Here is a 24,038-nt window from a genome sequence, read left to right on the forward strand (position 1 = left end):
CACGCCCACTCCTCTCATCCCCTCTGGACCTGTCATTTTCTGAACAGATTTTCTTGTTAGAAAAGATATTAATCTGGGATATTTTTGTGGGCCCAAGTTTCAGTGACACATCCAATGTCTGCATTTACGGATTGAAGAAGCAGTTTAAATTCATCCACTTTGTTAATCAATGACCTTGAATTACAAACATTCGGAGTCTCTGTGGCATTTTTGGACATATTTGAGACATCACATAATTCAGTTACAACTCTGCATTCACGTGAGCGATTGTGTTTTTGAAGTATTTTAGGTCTTTTACCTTCTATTATTTAGTATTTTCCTATGTCTGCCCTTACCAGCTGTAGTCCCTCTCATCTGGCTTCTTGCGCGCATTATCCCAAAGCACTGAAGTTTGTCTCGGATATGTGGTGCGTTTTTTGAGTATTGCACAACGTTTGTACAATCCATCGTTATCAAAGCCATGCTTAATCCTTTAAAAGAGCAAGGAAAAGTATGCAGTACGACAACAACAAAAAACTATAAAAAAACAAATATTTCAAACATTGTAACACATGTTACTCTCGAGCGGCTGACTGGATGCGTCACCAGGTATTACTTGGTGGGATGCCTATAGCGAGAAAGAGTTGGTTAGGGTTGGTATAGGCTGGTTACTGTTTAGTAAGGGTTTGGTTAGGGTTTGTCCACTCCAAAGGGGACATTGGGAGTTGGTTGGGGTTGGTCTAGGTTGGTTAAGGTTTGGTTAAAGTATGGTTAGGGGTTGTCCACTCCAGAGGGGACATTAGGAGTTGGTTGGGGTTGGTCTAGGTTGGTTAAGGTATGGTTAGGGGTTGTCCACTCCAGAGGGGACATTAGGAGTTGGTTGGGGTTGGTCTAGGTTGGTTAAGGTATGGTTAGGGGTTGTCCACTCCAGAGGGGACATTAGGAGTTGGTTGGGGTTGGTCTAGGTTGGTTAAGGTATGGTTAGGGTTTGTCCACTCCAAAGGGGACATTGGGAGTTGGTTGGGGTTGGTCTAGGTTGGTTAAGGTATGGTTAGGGGTTGTCCACTCCAGAGGGGACATTAGGAGTTGGTTGGGGTTGGTCTAGGTTGGTTAAGGTATGGTTAGGGGTTGTCCACTCCAGAGGGGACATTAGGAGTTGGTTGGGGTTGGTGTCGGCTGGATAAGATTTGGTTATGGGTTGTCCACTCTACAGGATAAAGTGGGAGTTGGTTTGGGTTGGTGTAGGCTGCTGGTTAGGGTTTGGTAAGGGTTTGATTAGAGGCTGTCCATTCCACAGGGGAAAGTGGTAATTGGTTGTGGATGGTGTAGGGTGGTTAGGGTTTGTTTTTGGTTTGTGCACACCACAGGAGAAAATGGTAATTGATTGGGTTGGTGTAGGCTGGTTAGGGTTTGGTTATGGATTTTCCACTCCACAGGGAACAGTGGTAGTCGGTGCCTTACCTTCTTATACCTGGGATTGGGGAGCTGTTCCCCAGCAAACATAAACCAGGACCATGTCGAGAGAGAGGAGTGCATGCAAGAGAGTAAGGTGGAAGAAGAGAAACATAAAATAAATATGAAGACTTTAGATAAAGAGAAAAACAACAGCATGCCTTTGAAGAAAATAAAAAGAGTGGAAAGAGAGTATTGTCTGAACATAAAAAAAAAAATACAAATCAAATGAAAATGCTTTATATCGATATGAGTTTGGAAACATTATTAAAATAATAACAAAGACGGAATTTGAAAAGTGTGTTACAATGAAATGAAATGTACGTTTGTATTTCATGGTGAGTTGCTAGAAAGTTTACAGTTTTGAAACATTGTTACCTTGAAACTCATTGTTAGGGATTAAGTTGGCCTTGTTAAGGTTCTTTTCATTAACATTTCCAAATCCTGTTTTACAATAAAAGTTTGAGATAGAATGTGCCACTCATAATTCGGTCAGTGAGTCACATACTACTACATAACTGTTGCACCAAAGGCTAAACAAATAATGAGAATGAGTATCGTTACATAAAAAACTACCAAATTAATATGGTGCCTGGAGGTTCAATTAAACATCCATTTAGCCAAGTTTAACACTTCGGTAATGAGCTGCTCCAAATCCAATGCTGTCCCAAAGTGCAGGAGTTGGGGCAGGGGATAAACAGTTCCCCTATAGAGCTCTAACAGTCAAAATGCATGGGTATAGGGCAGAGTAAATAAGGACATTGACTGCCTTACAACCAGTTCTTTCCTCATGCTATACAACTCATTAAACCCAGAATCAATTGGTAACATTACATCTCATCCGTGTTTAAACAATATGGGCAGATTTGTAGATTGCTCAGTTGATTTTGAAATAGAACATAAACTAGTTTTAGCAAAGGTCAATTCCAAAACATAATTTCTGCTCAACGTATGCAGTTTGGTTTTTTGTTTAGGTGAAAACTCAAATGTTGTACTGACCCTTTTACCAGACTTGGTTTTGTTAAGGTTGCCTTAGAGTCATTTTCCCAGCATCAAAAGTCTAGTGGTGTATAGGGCTGACATCATTGAGCAGGGGACCTCTCTTAGCAAGTGACCGAGCTGCTATCACTAACTAATGAGAGTGACTCTTTCAGAGCTGTCACCGTCAAAGTACCCAAAGGTCACAGACAGGTGACTTTAATTGAGTTAGGCGGGGGTGTGTGTGTATGTGTGTGTGTGTGTTTGACACGTTGAGTCAAATTGGGGTTGTGTGTACTGCAGTAGGTGGACAAGCATGCAATCTCTGTGATTCATTCTAACGGAGTCTGGGAGACATTTAGTACAACAGGGGTGTAATCATTAGTCCAAACAGTTGCAAAGTGGAATGTTTGGCAAATAATTCATGTAGGTCCCTCCCCATTTTGTTCCATTTGCTTTCATTTAAGAAACGTTTTGCAATAGAATATGCCCCAGATTCATTCTGGGGGGGGGGGGGGGGGATCATCTCATGTGGGTCATGGGAGAATATTTTGTTATCTGAAGTCACAGCCATAATACTGCAGATTGAAGCATGAACATTCCTGTCGGCATTCCACTGAATCAGCAGTCAAAGCCACCTATCTAAGATCATGTTAGAGTTGTAATGTGACATGGGAACTCTCCTTTGCCATTGCCTCCATCATGGCTTCTAAGAGAGAGAATACCCAAAGTCTATAAATTAAATCCTTTTAGATAGCTCTGTTCTCACAGGATGAGGAGTAAGAGTTCACATACTGGTAAGAGGGTTGTCCAGTATGTTATGCGTAACAACTCACCATAAACATACTGCACACTAGCTTCACTAGAAGCATGCGGAAGGCTAGTGTGTGTGTGTGTGTGTGTGTGTGTGTGTGTGTGTGTGTGTGTGTGTGTGTGTGTGTGTGTGTGTGTGTGTGTGTTAGCAATATTGTATCATCAATGCTCAATCCATCTTGGTTGAATCATTTTACAGATAAGGGATAACGTCGTTAATAAGTCTTATGTGCCTCTTAGACTAACAGGTTTCTTAATGTTCATTATGGCTAGGACTGAAGTATGTGTCTCCAGATCCATTGAAACAGCATATGATGTCAATATTGCCTGCAACATGTTAGTGGTGGCTCTCCCTCAAGCTATAATTAATTCAATGCACATCAAAACAAAGCTCACATCTACCACAGCGATCAGAATATACAAGGTCAGAGAGTTTGTGACCTTGGTCACCTGTGTGTCTCTGGCAATGCTCTTTATGGTGAGGACAACTAAAGACGTCAAAGAGTGGAGACCATCATTGCTGTCAATGCTGATAGTGACAGTCCAGATAAAATTTGTTAAAATGTCGTCGCACAACCTATCTTTGATACGATTAAGCATTTTTGGCTCTGTATTTCTGCTACAACAAACAGACACACGCAACAGCCGCGAGATCACATGACAGGTGGCGCGTCAACGTTGCATTAGAAGATAGACAGCAGCCTCTCTACGCTCTGTCAGGCTGGAGACGAAGCCTCCTCCTTCATAGTGACTGGCTCTCTAAGCTTCACAATGACTCGCTAATGAACTTGGGGGAGATAAAAACAAACAAGTTATCTCCCAGTTCCAGGAGTCATGGATTATTCCGGGTAAACCACATGGCTTGAATGGGAATCTACAGCTTTGTTTTAATTACGGATGTGCGTGGTCCAAGGACAGTTACCGAGATGGATGGGTAATTATCAGAATCCTGTCACACTGGAGAGCTGGGTACGTTCGTCAAAGGGTGGAGCTGGACCCTTCACATGTGATCGTGTTACTATGGAGTCTCAATTCTCTTAAGTGGGCTCCAGTCTGTGTGGCCCCTTCCCCCTCTGTGCATATCTGAAAGCTCAGAAACTTCTGGGAGATTTGTTTTTACCGCTCCAATTATTTAAGTGAAGCAATTTAGTTTGGCTTATTGAGATGCAGGAAAAGATCATCTCATCTGATACACACTGGGAGAGACAGAGAAAGAGACCACTCCTCTCCACATTTGTCCCTCAGTCTGGCAATGGATACAGTTCAGGAGTCAACCAGTCTGCAAATAGCTGCCATCAATCAATGCAGGCTGGCCTGCCGGGGCACCCACTCTCCTACCCACTGCCATGCCCAGTCTGTCCCCTCAGCTGCCAGCTACCCTCTGTGCTATCCAGCCACCCTGACAGATACAGAGCTACAGGATGGAGGGCCAAGCCCTGTCAGAGGCGCTTCTTTGTCTCACTGTTACTTCAACACTCTTCAAGTAACAATCATAGGCAATAACACCACAGGACTCTGGAGCTGGCTCAGGTCTCCCTTTAAGAGCACACTTCTGTTAGCTGGAGTGGCTTTTGTTGACACTGAAGAGGAGGCTCTAATGTGGAAGGCATACGTACCAAGCAGAGAAAATTAACAACGCAACCATATCATTATCAAAGTGAACTGCAATTCACTTTAACTCATTATTGCATTTTGGGAAATCAAAACAAATCAAATGCCTGACGTACAATCTGACTTCTGGGTGCAATTTGGAAAAGAAATGTCTAAGTCAATACCCATGCAGTATCTTAGAATGAGTAAGAAGGAACAAATATGTGCAACAATGCACGTTTTATAGTCCAGCAACATATAACACGATAACTACGAAAATCAGTATTGCCGCATTGAACACCGACTCTTGCCAGAGAAAGCGTGGGTGATTTTTCATCATCACACAATAGTAAACTTATTTGCTCTAGGAATGGCTCAGCATTAATTGGGGGGGGGGGGGGGGGGGGGGCACGTGATGAATAGTGGAGAACCCTGAGGGGGGATAGTGAGTTTCACACATAAAGGTAGGCCTATGTGACCTGCGTCCCCTGTAGAGCACTAATAGCCAGCGCAGCTCTGAGGAATGGGAACAATTACTTTCTATTGTTTACCAACCAGCAACATATGAAAGCTTTTATTCTAGCCTCTGTTTGATTTGAATTGACTTTTAGCCCAAGGGCCAGTCTTCCAAGAGTCCTTAAGAAATGTAAAAACAAATATTGTGAATTAATCTCTAAAAGCTTTTGCCCAGCTCTAATTTGGGTTTTGGTGGTCTGTAGGTGGCCTTGGTTCTGCTCTGTGTGTTACGACAGTATTTGTCTTTGACCATATCCAGTTTATCATATATAGCGGTTGGTTTTTCAGAGAGTGGTGAATTTTATGAAAAATAATGAGTATATTATTTTCTATAATTTTCTTGACAGTCGGCCATTTGAGTGCATTATATGATTATATGGAAGACCTCTTGTAACCACATTGCAGAACCATTTGGAATGCCTCATTTGGAATGCCTTATCTGCATTCTCTTTAGGTCACCAACACTTGCATTACTCCAGACGACAGAGCAGTAGTTAATTTGACTATGGATGAGAGCTTGTGAGATTTGTTTAAGAATTTGCTCTGGCATATATTTCACAATCCCTCTGAGCATACAGGAGGTGCCGATGATTTTGTTGCAGAGCTGTGAAATGTGTGATGACCAAGAGATACTGTTGTCTAGCAGCACACTTAGCCTAGTCTCTGAAACCTCCTCTATGGGAGTCCTGTCATCTGTCAGCTGTGAGGAGTGTAGTTTCTTCCTTCTCTTCATACATATTAGTATTGTCTTGGTTTTATTAGTACTAATTTGTTTTGGGTTATCCAAGTTGAAATACTAATCATGTCAGCTTCAAGAGCCTTTTTTAGCTGCCCTACAACATTGCCTGTTACATAGACAGTGGTATTGTCAGCAAACATGCCATAGAATTGGAGAGCACCAGAGGGAGATAATTTGAATACAGCAAGCATATAAGAGGTCCTATGCCTTGTGGGACACCACAGTATACAGAATGAGGTTCAGAATAGGCACCATTTGTGAATGTAAACTTTCTGTTGACAAGATAGAACTCTAAGCATCTTAATGAGGTGTAATCAAATCCATAGTGACACAATTTAAATCAACAAGGTCAAAAGCAGCACTGAAATCAAGAAGCAGCACACCCAGAAGTTTACCTTGGTCTTGTGACCAGAGCCAATGATCTGTTAAATCAACCAGAGCTGCTGCAGTCAAGTGATCCTTACGGTATGCATGCTGGTAGACTGTGATCATTTTATTTTGTTCTATATACAGTCGTAGCCAAAAGTTTTGAGAATGACACAAATGTTAATTTTCACAAAGTCTGCTGCCTGAGTTTGTATGATGGCAATTTGCATATACTCTAGAATGTTATGAAGAGAGATCAGATAAATTGCAATTAATTGCAAAGTCCCTCTTTGCCATTCAAATGAACTGAAACCCCCAAAAACTGCATTTCAGCCCTGCCACAAAAGGACCAGCTGACATCATGTCAGTGATTCTCTTGTTAACACAGGTGTTACAGATACAGGTATCCTGTGTGTATTTGTTTTCTCTCCTTCTGCCCTAGTCAAAGGTGGCAGCCAATCAGTCGCCAATCTGAAGACACACCTGCTGTCACGTCCTGACCATAGTAAGAGGTTATTTTCTATGGTAGAGTAGGTCAGGGCGTGACAGGGGGTGTTTTGTGTTTTTCTATGTTTTGTATTTCTATGTTTAAGTTCTAGTTTTTCTATTTCTATGTTGTTGTTTTTTGGGTTGATCTCCAATTGGAGGCAGCTGGTCCTCGTTGTCTCTAATTGGAGATCATATTTAAGTAGGTGTTTTCTTCCTGGGTTTTGTGGGTTATTATATTTTGAGTAGTGTTTGTTTCTCTCTGCGTCACGGTTTGTTGTTTTGTCCATTCAGTTATTTATGCATTGCAAAGTTTCACGGATTTAATAAAATGTGGAACTACAACCATGCTGCACTTTGGTCTGCTCCTTTCGACAGCCGTGACAGAATAACCCACCACAAAAGGACCAAGCAGCGTGGTAAGGAATGGACCTGTGAAGAGATTCTGGATGGTAAAGGACCCGGGAGGCAGGCTGGGGAGTATTGCCGCCTGAGGGAGTAGATTGAGGCAGCTAAAGCAGAGCGGCGTTATTATGAGGCGCTGTACCAACAACGAGGCAAGTGCGAGAGACAGCCCCCCAAAACTTTTTTTGGGGGGGGGCACACAGGGAGATTGGCAGAGTCAGGTTGGAGACCTGAGCCAACTCCCCGTGCTTACTGTGGGGGGCGAGTGATCGAGCAAGCACCATGTTATGGTGAGATACGCACTGTGTCGCCAGTGCGCAGGTACAGCCCGGTGCGCTCGATGCAAGCTCCTCACAGGTGCCGTGCTAGAGTTGGCATTCAGCCAGGAATGAGTATGCCTGCTCAGCATTCCTGGTCTCCGGTGCGTCTTCTCGGCCCAGGTAATCCTGCGCCAGCTCTACGCACAGTACCCCCAGTTCGCCAACATAAACCTGTGCGACCTGTCACAACGCTTCGCGCTTGTCGGGCTACGGTGGTTATCCAGCCAGGACGGGTTGTGCCAGCCATAAGCTCCAGACCTCCAGTGCGCCTCCACGACCCAGTATACCCTGTGCCTGCTCTGCGCACCCGGCCTCCAGCGACGTTCCCTAGTCCAGAACTCTCAGCGACATTCTCTAGTACGGTGAGACCTATTCCAGCTCCATGAAAGAAGCCTCCAGTGATGATCCATGGCGCGGAACCTGTAGTGATGATCCATGGCACGGAGCCTGCAGCGACGGTCCCCAGTCCAGAGCCTCCTTAGATGGTCTCTAGTCCAGAGCCTCCAGCGACGCTCCCCAGTCCGGAACCTCCTGAGACGGCCTGCAGCCCGGAAACTCCAGCGACTTTCCTTGGGTCCAGCTCAGCCCCCCCCCCCCCATTACCATGTGTTTGAAAAATAAACCTAAAGTGTTTGATGGTAGGTTTAGGTTGTCTTTTTTGTTGTTCTCACTGTTCCTTTTCACTGTTATGATTTGCATGAGATATGTTATGGGTCTCGTTTCCATCCCCCTTAGACTGTAGGGCAAAAGGGGTTCGTAACAACAGGTGTGAGTATTGATGAGGACAAGGCTGGAGATCCCTCTGTCATGCTGATTGAGTTCGAATAACAGACTGGAAGCTTCAAAAGGAGGGTGGTGCTTGGATTCATTCTTCTTCCTCTGTCAAACATGGTTACCTGCAAGGAAACACGTGTCGTCATCATTGCTTTGCACAAAAAGGGCTTCACAGGTAAGGATATTGCTGCCAGTAAGATTGCACCTAATTCAACCATTTATCGGATCATCAAGAACTTCAAGGAGAGCGGTTCAATTGTTGTGAAGAAGACTTCAGGGCATCCAAGAAAGTCCAGCAATCGCCAGGACCATCTCCTAAAGTTGATTCAGCTGCGGGATCGGGGCACCACCAGTACAGAGCTTGGTAAGGAATGGCAGCAGGCAGGTGTGAGTGCATCTGCACGCACAGTGAGGCGAAGACTTTTGGAGGATGGCCTGGTGTCAAGAAGGGCAGCAAAAAGCCACTTATCTCCAGGAAAAACATCAGGGACAGACTGATATTCTGCAAAAGGTACAGGGGTTGGACTGCTGAGGACTGGGGTAAAAGTCATTTTCTCTGACGAATCCCCTTTCCGATTGATTGGGGCATCTGGAAAAAAAGCTTATAAGGAGAAGACAAGGTGAGTGCTACCATCAGTCCTGTGTCATGCCAACAGTAAAGCATCCTGAGACCATTCATGTGTGGGGTTGCTTCTCAACCAAGGGAGTGGGCTCACTCACAATTATGCCTAAGAACACAGCCATGAATAAAGAAGGGTTCCAACACATCCTCCGAGAGTAACTTCTCCCAACCATCCAGGAACAGTTTGGTGACGAACAATGCCTTTTTCAGCATGCTGGAGCACCTTGCCATAAGGCAAAAGTGATAACTAAGTGGCTTGGGGAACAAAATATCGATATTTTGGGTCCATGGCGAGGAAACTCCCCAGACCTTAATCCCATTGAGAATTTGTGGTCAATCCTCAAGAGGCGGGTGGACAAACAAAAACCCACAAATTCTGACAAACTCCAAGCATTGATTATGCAAGAATGGGCTACCGTCAGTCAGGATGTGGCCCAGAAGTTAATTAACAGCATGCATGCCCGGGCTTGCAGAGGTCTTGAAAAAGAAGGGTCCACACTGCAAATATTGACTCTTTGCATCAACTTCATGTAATTGTCAATAAAAGCCTTTGACACTTATGAAATGCTTGTAATTATACTTCAGTATTCCATAGTAACATCTGACAAAAATATCTAAAAGACACTGAAGCAGCAAACTTGGTGAAAATTAATATTTGTGTCATTCTCAAAACTTTTGGCCACGACTGTACACCCATATACAGTTACTGACAATTGCTTCCAAAATATTACTAAATGATGACAGTAGGCTAGTCTACGGTCTGATAAAAAGGTTGTGTTTTGCCTTTTGGAATTGTACACAATTTTTGCATGCTTCCATTCATTGGGAAACTTTAATTCCTTAAAAAAATATGCCTAATTGCAGCTGCAATATATGGTGCTGCTAGTCAAAGAAGTTTGTCAATGAGATCAAGCCCAGGTGACTTGTCCTCAGGTAAGTACATTAATGCTTTGCGCACTTCATCAGTTGATACCTGTGGTAAAGTGAAACTGCAGGCTTTTGATGATTTTGTCAGTAGAATAAACAATGTCCCTTTCATTGACAGGATGGCTCATATTCTGCCTGAGACTGTTCACCTTATTTTCAAAATAATCTGCAAAATGATTAGCAATATCAAGAGGTTTTGTTTTTATTTCCTCATTTACTTCCACAGTATATTGATAGTATGTGCTGGATGTGCCCAGGAGGCCTTTTACACTATTCCAGACTGATGTGGGATTGTTTTTGCAGTCAGTGAACGCTTTTTTTGTACAAAATAATAATACATTCTGATGATTCAGTTACACAGCATAGTTCCGCGGGTTTCCTGTACAACGTTATATCAGATTCAAATTGTGAGTTATTAGCATGAATCTTTGCCTCATATCGCTGTGTAAAAACCCCACATAGCTCATTGTCCATCCATGGGGATGGGCTGACCTTCACAGTTTCTATTATTATTTGGGCATAGCGATCAACCGTCCTTGTAAAATGTTGTGAAACATACTACTGCATGATTTATGTTGTCTTCAAGGTAGACCAATTCCCAGGGCAAATCATTTAAGTCATCAAGAAAATGTTTACAGTTCCAGTGCCTTGGAAAGTATTCAGACCCCTTGACTCTTTCCACATTTTGTTACATTACAGCCTTATTCTAAAATGGATTAACAAAAAAAAATCCTTAGCAATCTACACACACACACACACACACACACACACACACACACACACACACACAATACCCCATAATGACAAAATGAAAACTGGTTTCTAGAAATGTTTGCAAATTGACATAAGTATTCAGACCCTTTGCTATAAGACTCGGAATTGAGCTCAGGTGCATCCTGTTTCCATTGATCATCCTTGAGATGTTTCTACAACTTGATTGGAGTCCACCTGTGGTAAATTCAATTGATTGGACATGATTTGGAAAGGCACACACCTGTCTATATAAGGTCCCACAGTTGACAGTGCATGTCAGAGCAAAAACCAAGCCATTAGGTTGAAGGGCTCTGAGACAGGATTGTGTCCAGGTACATATCTGGGGAAGGGTACCAAAACATTTCCGCAGCATTTCCTTCCCTAAGAAGAAAGTGGCCTCAATCATTCTTAAATGGAAGAAGTTTAGAACCACAAATACTCTTCTGAAAGCTGGCCACCCAGCCAAACTGAGCAATTGGGGGAGAGGGGCCTTGGTCAGGGAGGTGACCAAGAACCCAATGGTCACTCTGACAGAGCTCCAGAGTACCTCTGTGGAGATGGGAAAACCTTCCAGAAGGACAACCATCTCTGTAGCACTCCACCAGTACTCCTCAATAAAAAGGCACATGACAGCCCGCTTGGAGTTTGCCAAAAGGCACCTAATGACTCTCAGACCATGAGAAACAACATTCTGTGGTCTGATGAAACCAAGATTGAACTCTTTGGCCTGAATGCCAAGCGTCAAGTCTGGAGAAAACCTGGCACCATCCCTAAAGTGAAGCACGGTGCTGGCAGCATCATGCTGTGGGGATGTTTTTCATCAGCAGGGACTGGGAGACTAATCAGGATCGAGGCAAAGCTGAATAGCGCAAAGTACTGCAGAGAGAGATCCTTGATGAAAACCTGCTCCAGAGCACTCAGGACCTCAGACTGGGGCGAAGGTTCACCTGCCAACAGGACAACGACTCTAAGCACACAGCCAAGACAACAAAGGAGTGGCTTCAAGCCAAGTCTCTGAATGTCCTTGAGTGGCCCAGCCAGAGCCCGGACTTGAACCCGATCGAACATCTCTGGAGAGACCTGAAAATAGCTGTTCAACAACACTCCCCATCCAATCTAATAGAGGTTGAGAGGATCTGCAGAGAAGAATGGGAAAACTCCCCAAATACAGGTGTGTCAAGCTTGTACCGTCATATCCAAGGGGCTGTAATCACTGCCAAAGGTGGTTCAACAAAGTATTGAGTAAAGGGTTTGAATACTTAACCCTACTTATGTATATTATATTTTTAAATTAGCAAAAATGTATAACCTGTTTTTGCTTTGTTATTATGGGGTATTGTGTGTAGATTGATAAGGGGAAAAAAACTATTGAATCAATTTTAGAATAAGGCTGTAACCTAACAACATGTGGAAAAAGTCAAGGGGTCTGTATACATTCCAAAGGCACTTTGCAATTCTTATAGCTCCTTTTACCACAATTTTGAGGCGGCTTTTTTGGGACCATTGCTTTATTAGTTATTGCAATACTACTATGATCGGTCCAGCCCAAAGGTACAGATTTAGCCTTTGTACTTTTTTCTGTATTACTGAAAAATATAAAATCAATACATGTTTCTGTTTGGTTGCAAAACCTGTTTTTGGATGATCTTCTAGTGGCATTAACCATTTGCATTAGATTTACACTGTCAGTGAATCTGGCAATCCTGGATTTGCTGCCATCATTCTTGACCTTCCAATTAATATCAAAATCTCAGAGAATGTATAACTCTTTATTTTCATCAGAGGCATGGTCACATACTGTATATCATCCAGGTAAGATACATTTGAACATGGTTGCCTGTACACACACCCCACCAAAATTGGTGGTTGAAATGTTAAATAAACCTGTAGCCATAGCATTTCTCTTCATCTCTCAGTTTAAACGGTAAGTGAATCTGTATATATATATTGCAACACCACCACCTTGTCTGTTCCTGTCCTTTCTTTGATAATTGCAAATCAACAGAATGCGAAATTCTTTTAGATGCAGTCATTGTGTTTTTAGTGGAATGCAGGATTCAAAAGTCATGGCAAAGAGGGAATGAACTAAAACAGCCAGGGGATAATTTGTGTCTTGGAACAGCTAGCCATTTATGTACAGTTTGTCCTCAACCGGTGCTACTCGGTTGCTCTAGCCCCTGTGTTCATTCATGACAGAATATACAATGAGGGAAAAAAGTATTTGATCCCCTGCTGATTTTGTATGTTTGCCCACTGACAAAGAAATGATCAGTCTATAATTTTAATGGTAGGTTTATTTCAACAGTGAGAGACAGAATAACCAAAAAATCCAGAAAAACGCATGTCAAAAATGTTATAAATTTATTTGCATTTTAATGAGGGAAATAAGTATTTGACCCTCTCTCAATCAGAAAGATTTCTGGCTCCCAGGTGTCTTTTATACAGGTAACGAGCTGAGATTAGGAGCACACTCTTAATCTTACATCTAGATGTTCCGCTAGCGGAACACCTGCTCCAATATCCAATGATGGGCGTGGCGCGAAATACAAATTCCTCTAAAATCCGAAAACTTCCATTTTTCAAACATATGACTATTTTACAGCATTTTAAAGACAAGACTCTCCTTTATCTAACCACACTGTCCGATTTCAAAAAGGCTTTACAGCGAAAGAAAAACATTAGATTATGTCAGCAGAGTACCCAGCCAGAAATAATCAGACTACCCATTTTTCAAGCTAGCATATAATGTCACAAAAAACAAAACCACAGCTAAATGCAGCACTAACCTTTGATGATCTTCATCAGATGACAACCCTAGGACATTATGTTATACAATGCATGCATGTTTTGTTCAATCAAGTTCATATTTATATCAAAAAACTGCTTTTTTACATTAGCATGTGACGTTCAGAACTAGCATACCCCCCGCAAACCTCCGGTGAATTTACTAAATTACTCACGATAAACGTTCACAAAAAACATAACAATTATTTTAAGAATTATAGATACAGAACTCCTCTATGCACTCGATATGTCCGATTTTAAAATAGCTTTTCGGTGAAAGCACATTTTACAATATTCTCAGTAGATAGCCCGGCATCACAGGGCTAGCTATTTAGACACCCACCAAGTTTAGCACTCACCAAAATCAGATTTACTATTAGAAAAGTTTGATTACCTTTGATGTTCTTCGTCAGAATGCACTCCCAGGACTTTTATTCAATAATAAATGTTGGTTTGGTCCAAAATAATCCATAGTTATGTCCAACAGCGGCGTTTTGTTCGTGCGTTCTAGACACTATCGCATTTCGTGACAAAAGATTCCTAAATATTTAATTACCGTACTTCGAAGCATGTCAACCGCTGTTTAAAATCAATTTTTATGCCATTTTTCTCGTAAAAAAGCGATAATATTCCGACCGGGAATCTGCAATTAGGTAAACAGACGAAAGAAAATACAGCATGGGGTCGACTCGGGCACGCGCCCAATTCCTTTGTCCGCTGATAGACCACTTAGCAAAAGCGCTCGTGTGTTTCAGCCTGGGCTTTGAATTACGTCATTCAGCTTTTTCCCGGGCTCTGAGAGCCCATTGGAGCCGTAGGAAGTGTCACGTAACAGCAGAGATCCTTTGTAATGGATAGAGATGACAAAGAAGGCCAAGAAATGGTCAGACAGGGTACTTCCTGTACAGAATCTTCTCAGGTTTTGGCCTGCCAAATGAGTTCTGTTATACTCACAGACACCATTCAAACAGTTTTAGAAACTTTGGAGTGTTTTCTATCCAAAGCTAATAATGATATGCATATTCTAGTTTCTGGGCAGGAGTAATAATCAGATTAAATCGGGTACGTTTTTTATCCGGCCGTGAAAATACTGCCCCCTATCCATAACAGGTTAAAGGGAGTGCTCCTAATCTCAGCTTGTTACTTGTATAAAAGACACCTGTCCACAGAAGCAATCAATCACTCAGATTCCAAACTCTCCACCATGGCCAAGACCAAAGAGCTCTCCAAGGATGTCAGGGACAAGATTGTAGACCTACACAAGGCTGGAATGGGCTACAAGACCATCGCCAAGCAGCTTGGTGAGAAGGTGACAACAGTTGGTGCGATTATTCGCAAATGGAAGAAACACAAAAGAACTGTCAATCTCCCTCTGCCTGGGGCTCCATGCAAGATCTCACCTCGTGGAGTTGCAATGATCATGAGAATGGTGAGGAATCAGTCCAGAACTACACGGGAGGATCTTGTCAATGATCTCAAGGCAGCTGGGACCATAGTCACTAAGAAAAGAATTGGTAACACACTACGCTGTGAAGGACTGAAATCCTGCAGCACCCGCAAGGTCCCCCTGCTCAAGAAAGCACATATACATGCCCGTCTGAAGTTTGCCAATGAACATCTGAATGATTCAGAGGACAACTGGGTGAAAGTGTTGTGGTTAGAGGAGACCAAAATGGAGCTCTTTGGCATCAACTCAACTCGCCGTGTTTGGAGGAGGAGGAATGCTGCCTATGACCCCAAGAACACCATCCCCATCGTCAAACATGGAGGTGGAAACATTATGCTTTGGGGGTGTTTTTCTGCTAAGGGGACAGGACAACTTCACCGCATCAAAGGGACGATGGACGGGGCCATGTACCGTCAAATCTTGGGTGAGAACCTCCTTCCCTCAGCCAGGGCATTAAAAATGGGTCGTGGATGGGTATTCCAGCAGGACAATGACCCAAAACACACGGCCAAGGCAACAAAGGAGTGGCTCAGTCCTGGAGTGGCCTAGACAGTTTCCAGACCTTAATCCCATAGAAAATCTGTGGAGGGAGCTGAAGGTTCGAGTTGCCAAACGTCAGCCTCAAAACCTTAATAGCTTGGAGAAGATCTGCAAAGAGGTGTGGGACAAAATCCCTCCTGAGATGTGTGCAAACCTGGTGGCCAACTACAAGAAACGTCTGACCTCTTATTGCCAACAAGGGTTTTGCCACCAAGTACTAAGTCATGTTTTGCAGAGGGGTCAAATACTTATTTCCCTCATTAAAATGCAAATCATTTTATAACATTTTTGACATGCGTTTTTCTGAATTTTTTTGTTATTCTGTCTCACTGTTCAAATAAACCTACCATTAAAATTATAGACTGATAATTTATTTGTCAGTGGGCAAATGTACAAAATCAGCAGGGGATCAAATACTTTTTCCCCTCACTGTAGTACTTGCTTATATCATGGGGAAAGTGGTCATTCATCCCATAGTTAGTTCCTTTTCATTCTCTGTTCCTGCTTTTGACCATTTCATTCTGTTTTGAAATGTTCAAAGCGCACAATAATTGTGCGAGGTCTGCCTCTGAAAGATTTCCCCATTCTATGCACCCTAGAGAAGGTGATTTTCTCCACCCCATCGGGGGGCAGTTTCATCTTTTTAGTCATAAATTCCTTCACACTATACTCTGGTTTGATATTATCGGTCTCAGAAATTCCAGAAAATAATAGATTGTCTCTCATTCCCCGAGATTGTACACCAAGCAGTGACTCCTTCAGCTTTCTGATCTCCCGATAAATTGTCTCAACTGCATTCTGAATGTTATATATGGTACCTTTAAAATATTCATTCTTCTTCTTCAGTTTGTCTATTTCCTTTTGGCTGAACTCCATACAGGCTGTCAGTTCTGAGATGCTCTGTTGGATTGTCTCTAGCATCTCCAATTTCACAATTTCTTTTGTCGAAAGACTCCAGCACATCCCTGGCACTGTCCATGGCCTCCATGTTGAAAGACTCTCTTTAACTGGTGATGTCAAACGATGGGCGTATGACGGAACTAGCGCGGATGCTGCCTTTGTTTCATGTCTGACAGGGCCTGGTAGTGGTGGTCTATAAAGCTTTCTAGCTCCTGGGTTGACTCTGACACTTCCAGGTTTTGATTTAAAACATTCCCTACTACACAGTGTATCCTTGTGGATGGCAACATATGTTCATAGATACATCTATATTACTTAGATTGAGCAAACAAGTGTATTTCGCACAGCAAGAGAGAGACCGTACCACTGCTCACGGTCAGTAGTACTATCGGCCAAGATCCACTAGCTAGCGATGCTTAGCCTATCTACGCTAGCTTCGTCCAGAGTGGCTCGTCATGCTTGATGGTTCAGTCTAAATAAAACAGGTGATGGATCAAACAATGTAATGAAGTGCACTAGATAGAACAGAGGCCTATTCCCTCTCTCCTGAGAATTCTTTGTTTTGCATTATTAAAGAAAAATATAACTTTTTCTGTACTCTGTGTTCTTGGCAGAAATGCATCAATCCTGTAGTTATTTATTGACCATGTATGTCCTGAGTGTCTATTGAGACTTGGCCTTTACTTTCACATATGGATCCATGCCAGGGAAAAACACCCATCAATGTCTTCTTCTGGGAATTAAAGAAAACTGGAGTCTCTTTAAATGTTTTCTCAACTCCATTCAACTGCTTATCTTACCAGTCTTTTCTAGTGTGTTAACTTTTGCACTAAAAATAGTGCATGGAGGATGTCAAAATGTACGTGAAGTAGGTATTTAGTCTGTTACAAGAAAGTCATAGAGGTGAAATTTCCCCACCACCAAAGAAAAAAAGCTGAGTTTTAAAAGGCTCTGCTGCTGCATTTGAGTGTTTTTGCCTTTTTGGCATGCATTCCAGTTATGTTAAGCGATGACAAGCACCCTAATGGGATCGAATACTCTTCAAATCCTCAAAACCTTGCAGAAATCCCAACAGTGAAAAAAAGTGAGGCCATCCACAAGCCCAGACAGAGCCTCTCTAGCACTCTCTCTCCCAGGGAGTCTCTCTCTGATGCTAGCCCAGCCGCTGCTCCAAGGCTTTGAGAGGAAGCCAAAGGAGTCGCCTGGAGCTTCCTGGACTGGGGCTTCGCTAGTCCGCTGCCAGGTACCAGAGCAGAGGAAGCCTGCTGCCTACTATGACACCTGGGGTTTCATGTAGAGCCTTGCACTGACTGTGACAGCTGGAGCAGCTGAAATCCCAGAGGAAGTCACTAACCAAAGGCCTAATCTGCCATCTCAGATTGGCATGTTTGATAGGGAGAAACTGGGGTGAAAGAGGGAGGTACTGCTTGAACTTAAAACCACAGATTTTCGTTTTCCATTGCAAAAAAAAAAATGATACAGTGTGCCCTGCTGAACATGACCCCAGTGTGTTACCCCTGAAACTTAAATTATTTCCTTGGGGAATAGAAGGGATTGGAACAAGAAGGGGTTATTCTCAGATCAGCCAGCTGGTTCTCTTTGAGGAGAAAAGGGTATGTGGAAGAGGGCAAAGTAAGTGTCTGACCTGACTCTCCTTGTCTGGCATTTCCCCCAAGCCAGCCAATGTGGATCTGGCTGGGTATATTGGACCTACTTATCCTGAAAAGACAATTACGAGCAAGTTGGAAAAGGAAAATGGCCACTTCAACTTTAAGTGGAGAGGGAAAAGATAGCAGAGGCTCTGTAACTTTTTCCCCACCTTGTTGATTTGGATGGAGATGCTGTTTGTTTGGGTTGGAAAGCATGCAGTCTTCAGTAAATAATCCTGATTTCAGACATTCCTCTTAAGCCACCTGAGCCACTGCATTCAGACATCCTGTCTGGCCTATTGCAGACCAAGCCATGATACAATAGCATGCAGTAGGTCACAGGAAATCCATTTGAGATCATTAACTAGTAAATGTCACAAAGAATTTGGGTGAGCAACAGAGGGGAAGAGATATCTGAAATGTATACAGATGTTTCCTGCTTTGTCCTAGAGCCCAGTGAATGAGCTACTGAAACCTAAAAGTAATCTTCAAGAGGAAGTGGCAATTATTTAAACAAAACACAGTGAGGGAAAATGCTTTGAGTCTCAGACATGAAGAGATTTCCCTTCTTGGGGGGATTTGAGTGTTTGTGGATTTTAATGTGTGCGTGTGCATGCACATGTGTTTTTGTGTGGGTTTGAGTGTGTGCATAAGCAAGTGCATGCATGTGTGTGTTTTCCTGTGTGTGTGTGTGTGTGTGTGTGTGTGTTTGTGAGTGCGTGAGCCTGTGCATGCACATGTGTTTTTGTGTGTGTGTGTTGACCTGTGTGTGTACTATAGAGCTGCTGTAAGGACAGACTAAAGGCTTCGTCTGGATCCAGAGTAAAGTGGACAGCAACAGATGCTACCAGCAGCTTGTTGTCAGGGGAAATACCCTTCACATGACCACAGAGTGGCAAGAAGCAGAGAACACATACACACCGACAGAGCCAAAACAAGCTGCCAGTGATCCCCCTGCGAGCCTCTGGTACATGTTTAGCTATGAGCCTGGAGTGTTGTCTGTGTGTGTTTGAGATAGAGAAAGGCTATCAACCACCTTGATCAAAATATAACCATGTAGCATCATGGATGTCCGTGGAGCCTACTTTATGTTACCGTTCTAGATATCTGAAATAGGAAAAGAGAGAGCTGCTGAGCTCTAAAAGTCCTCCTCATCTTTTATCTGAAATAGGGGGGGAAATTATGGTCCCATTTACAGGCTGGGTTTAAAGCAGAATAAATTGCAAACATCTGACTATTTAACAAGAAACATACCATTTATTCCCTGTCATTTTGCAAAGTTAGTTAGAGACCAGCTACCTACTATATTGCCATGTATGGATCGAAATATGTACTGCTATTGAGCCCCGGACCTAGGTACTTAAATGGAATTGCTCCAATGACTACCAAGCAATACAAATGTGAGTGTCAATACTACATCTACTATTTCGACAAGCATTACGACAAGGATATAGTTTTAACTTGACAACATGGGGTAACAGCTTAATAGCACTGATTGGTAATGAATTAACAACTGATATAACTAATTAACCTATGAGATGTTGATCCATGCTTGGGGTGGTTCTGGTTGTGTGTGTGTGTGTGTGTGTGTGTGTGTGTGTGTGTGTGTGTGTGTGTGTGGTGTGTGTTTTACATTGGTTAACCCTAAACCATGGAAACAATATCCCGTTGAATGACAAACATCATCATGGATGCTCACCTTGGCTTTGTTGATGGTACAGTGCAAAGCGTTGTTTTCCTGGTCATACAGTAAACTGAAGTCCAGGGTCCCCAACGTAGCTTTAGGAGAGAGAGAGAGAGCGAGAGGAGAACATTTTTTATAGATATCAGAGCAGAGATGGCTTCAACTACACACTATGGAAGAAAGAGAGAAAGAGGAGACTACAACAGAAATCAGACGACAGAGTGGAGATGCCTTCAACTGCTTGCTTCAAACACACCACAACTGTGTTTAACCTCACTTCATATAGACCTGTCTGCCAATATAGAGTAGAACATATTTCATGCCTGATCTACTCCATAGGGTCCATCTGGAGTATAAACTCTTCCAAATGTTTCATTAACTACATGATCATACAAAATAATCCTTTCATTAGCCCCATAAAGGCCTGTTCCACAGCATGGCCCAACACCTAAAATAGCATTACATTCTGCCACTTCCTGTCAGAGAGACCGTTAGTCCAAGACCTTGATACCGCCTTTGTTTGTCTTCTCGCTGGCATCTGGAGGGTGCATTAATTCAATAAACATTGCAACACGTTTGCCCATGGAGGTTGTGTGTGTGCGCGTGATGCTGCGTAGAAAGGCAACAGAGGACACCAGAGGGATTAAACCAGGTTTGTTTTCGATTATCGAGATTGGCGCCCGGGCCGTGACTTCAATCTCTAATACATTTATGAGATGCTGGGGGTACGGCATTCAGCGGAGGCCTGTGCTCTTTTTTTCCTGTGGAATTGCCTCTCAAATTTGTTTTTCCTCCTACTGTCCCTTCATCACCCCCACCAACAATGTTCTTCCCCTTCGTTGCCTCGTAGCACGTAGCTTGTATCAAATCCATTACGCAATGTCGTGTCATTATTTCTGTGCTCTAAAAAGGAACATATCCCTGCAGGCAGCATTTTCCCAACAGCAATCACGCAGAGAGGGGGAGAGGGAGCAAAAATTGGCAGGTAATAAAGCCATTACGCAAAATTCAGGGAGGCGTGCAACTGTATGGATCTGGCCGATACACTCCTCCCGTATCTATTCCCATCTATTCAATGGCTAAACATGTCTCTCTCGAACTAAAAGTGCTCTGTGCTTTTGGTTTTCGTATTGCAAAGCTATCAATTGGTTTCCTCAAAGGCTTGAAAATCCTGGGGCAAAAACATGTTTCCGTACTATAACGGACCGTCTGTATTCTTTGCATGGGAAATACGGTAAGCCAATACATACAGTATGGCCGGAGCCACAGGTTGTCTCGCCACAGCATGGCTTTCAGCTGTCTGATGACCGTTTGGCCTCTCAGGTCATTAGATGTGTTAGTACCTCAATGTTCTGCAGTTTTATGTGTTTCACATCCATGGGTGGCTTTCCTGGTACGTATAACTGTAAGGGTAGAGTACCTACTGCTCTAGTTTGGCAGCTTGTGTTATGTCACTTGCAACCTCTACACTGCAAAGTGGTGTAGCAGCAACCTACAAATAGGAAGAGAAGGAGCACAGTGACCTACAGACCAACTAACAAACAACGAATGACATCACAGGAAGAGAAGAAGCAGCACAGTAAACTACAGACCAACAAACAAACAATGAATGACATCACAGGAAGAGGAGAAGGAGCACAGTAACCTACAGACCAACAACAAGCAGGAAGTCTCTCAATGTGCATGCAGATACAGCCAGTCAAAAACATAACAGACAGCTGATCGAATCCATGTCCGCAGAAAGTTCACTGCAACAAAGCATTGAAAGGCTCATTGGAGTGATGTTAAGAAAATCATTTCCGCCGCATAAATGATAACTCTGGCTGTGGGGACAGCCGGTAATTAAGGGAAATGTCAATAATACAAAGCGCGCGCCTTTTGGAGCGGGAGCCAGACAAGAGGAGTCATTTTAATATAACACAGTCTAATTCATCAGCACTGACTGGCAGCAGCCTTGGCTTGGTGCAGCCGTCCATCCCCATCTTACACAGCATTTTTCTTTGATTCCATAAACGGTGCCCAACGTTTAGGCCTACCACTTTGTGATTAACCTTAGCGTGCCGGCCTAGTCTACAGTGCCGTAGAAAACGTTGAATCTTTCTCCCCGTTGTGCATATTAGAAAGCACTTTGTGGGTGCATTAGTGGGCTAGGAGAGCCAGGCTATCGCCTCGTTTTTCTTTTGTCGGGGCACTCAGTGGCTGCCGAGAGAAAGATGTACACATAAATGCCATAGTTAGATGTATGTGTGTGTTCAAGTTTGTTTATTTGTCATATATACATGATATACAGTACATGGAGTACATGCTCCCTTGCAGGTTCACCACATGACAATGCAACAACTATAGGAAAGTAAGTTAACCTGTTGGGGCTAGGGGGCAGTATTTTCACGGCTGGATAAAAAACCGTACCCGATTTAATCTGGTTACTAATCCTACCCAGTAACTAGAATATGCATATACTTATTATATATGGATAGAAAACACCCTAAAGTTTCTAAAACTGTTTGAATGGTGTCTGTGAGTATAACAGAACTCATTTGGCAGGCAAAACCCTGAGACATTTTCTGACAGGAAGTGGATACCTGATGTGTTGAATTACCTTTAAGCCTATGCCATTGAAACACACAGGGGCTGATTAATGTTTTGGCACTTCCTATTGCTTCCACTAGATGTCACCAGCCTTTACAAAGTGTTTTGAATCTTCTACTATGAGATCTGACCGAACAAGAGCCATGGAACGGTGATGGCCGATTAGACTCTGGCGCGCGAGGTCATGTTGGGTACCCTCGTTCCAAAACGTTTTAAAAGAGAATGCATTCGTCCACCTTGAATATTATTCATGTTCTGTTTAAAAAAGGCCCTAATGATTTATGCTATACAACGTTTGACATGTTTGAACGAACGAAAATATATTTTTTCCCCTCGTTCATGACGAGAAGTCCGGCTGGCTTAGATCATGTGCTAACAACACAGATCTTTTTGGATATAAATGATGAGCTTTTTTGAACAAAACTACATTCGTTATGGACCTGTGATACCTGGAAGTGACATCTGATGAAGAGAATCAAAGGTAATGGATTATTTACATAGTATTTTCGATTTTAGATCTCCCCAACATGGCGGCTAGTCTGTATCGCAACGCGTATTTTTCTGGGCGCAGTGCTCAGATTATTGCAAAGTGTGATTTCCCAGTAAGGTTATTTTTAAATCTGGCAAGTTGATTGCGTTCAAGAGATGTAAATCGATAATTCTTTAAATGACAATATAATATTTTACCAATGTTTTCTAATTTTAATTATTTAATTTGTGGTGCTGACTTGACTGCCGGTTATTGGAGGGAAACGATTTCCTCAACATCAATGCCATAGTAAAACGCTGTTTTTGGATATAAATATGAACTTGATAGAACTACAAATGCATGCATTGTCTAACATAATGTCCTAGGAGTGTCATCTGATGGAGATTGTAAAAGGTTAGTGCATCATTTTAGCTGGTTTTATGGTTTTGGTGACCCTGTCTTTGAATTGACAAAACATTACACACAGCTATTGTCAATGTACTCTCCTAACATAATCTAACTTTATGCTTTCGCCGTAAAACCTTTTTGAAATCGGACAACGTGGTTAGATTAAGGAGATGTTTATCTTTCAAAGGGTGTAAGATAGTTGTATGTTTGAAAAATTTGAATTTTGACATTTATTTGGTTTCAAATTTGCCGCTCTTGAAATGCACCTGCTGTTGATGGAGTGCACCACGGGGGGGACGCTAGCGTCCCACCTAGCCCAATGAGGTTAATAAGAATAATAACAATAAAAGCTCAATTAATAAAAATAGGACACAAATTGCCTTTCTCTCAGAGAGAAAGAGAGCGAGAGATGGCACTGGCCGCCTAATTCCGCTGGTGTGTGTGTGTGTGTGTTAGTCTTGCCTGATGAGCCAAAAGCTTCATTAAAAGCTTTCGGGGCGCCGCACAACATTAAATCCCTTCCCCGCGCATTTCCTGGTGACGCACAGATCGAGGCTTCTCAACGGTTACCTACATTTGGAAGCACATTAAGAGACGGTGTCAGAGAGCCCATCAAGAAAATGAGCACTCCTCTCCTCTCGGCCAAAAACAGCAACAGCAGACAAAGCGTTTCATTATGTGGTTGACAAAAGGGCCACCATTGTTCAGGCGCGGCCAACATTGGGGCCTCTGAGTGCTTAATCAAAGCTCATCTAGTTCAATTAAAATGAATAAAATATTAATTAAGGCTGTGGGTATCGCCTAAATGGGCCTCTTCACTGGGCCTAAGCGTCTGGACAAGTCCTCCT

General features: G+C 42.8%; 1 protein-coding gene across 1 annotated transcript in view; it reads right to left on the reverse strand.

Moving 5' to 3' along the window:
• LOC106603746 (double C2-like domain-containing protein beta) overlaps positions 1–24,038 on the reverse strand; it is a 185,487-nt gene that overhangs the window by 88,092 nt on the left and 73,357 nt on the right. The window contains exon 2 of the mRNA XM_014197802.3: positions 19,740–19,819. Within this exon, the coding sequence (XP_014053277.1) occupies positions 19,740–19,819 (80 nt within the window). The remainder of the gene's footprint in view (positions 1–19,739; positions 19,820–24,038) is intronic.

Source organism: Salmo salar, chromosome 04, assembly GCF_965601325.2.
Source record: "Salmo salar chromosome 04, fSalSal1, whole genome shotgun sequence".
In the NCBI taxonomy this organism is placed as follows: Eukaryota; Metazoa; Chordata; class Actinopteri; order Salmoniformes; family Salmonidae; genus Salmo; species Salmo salar.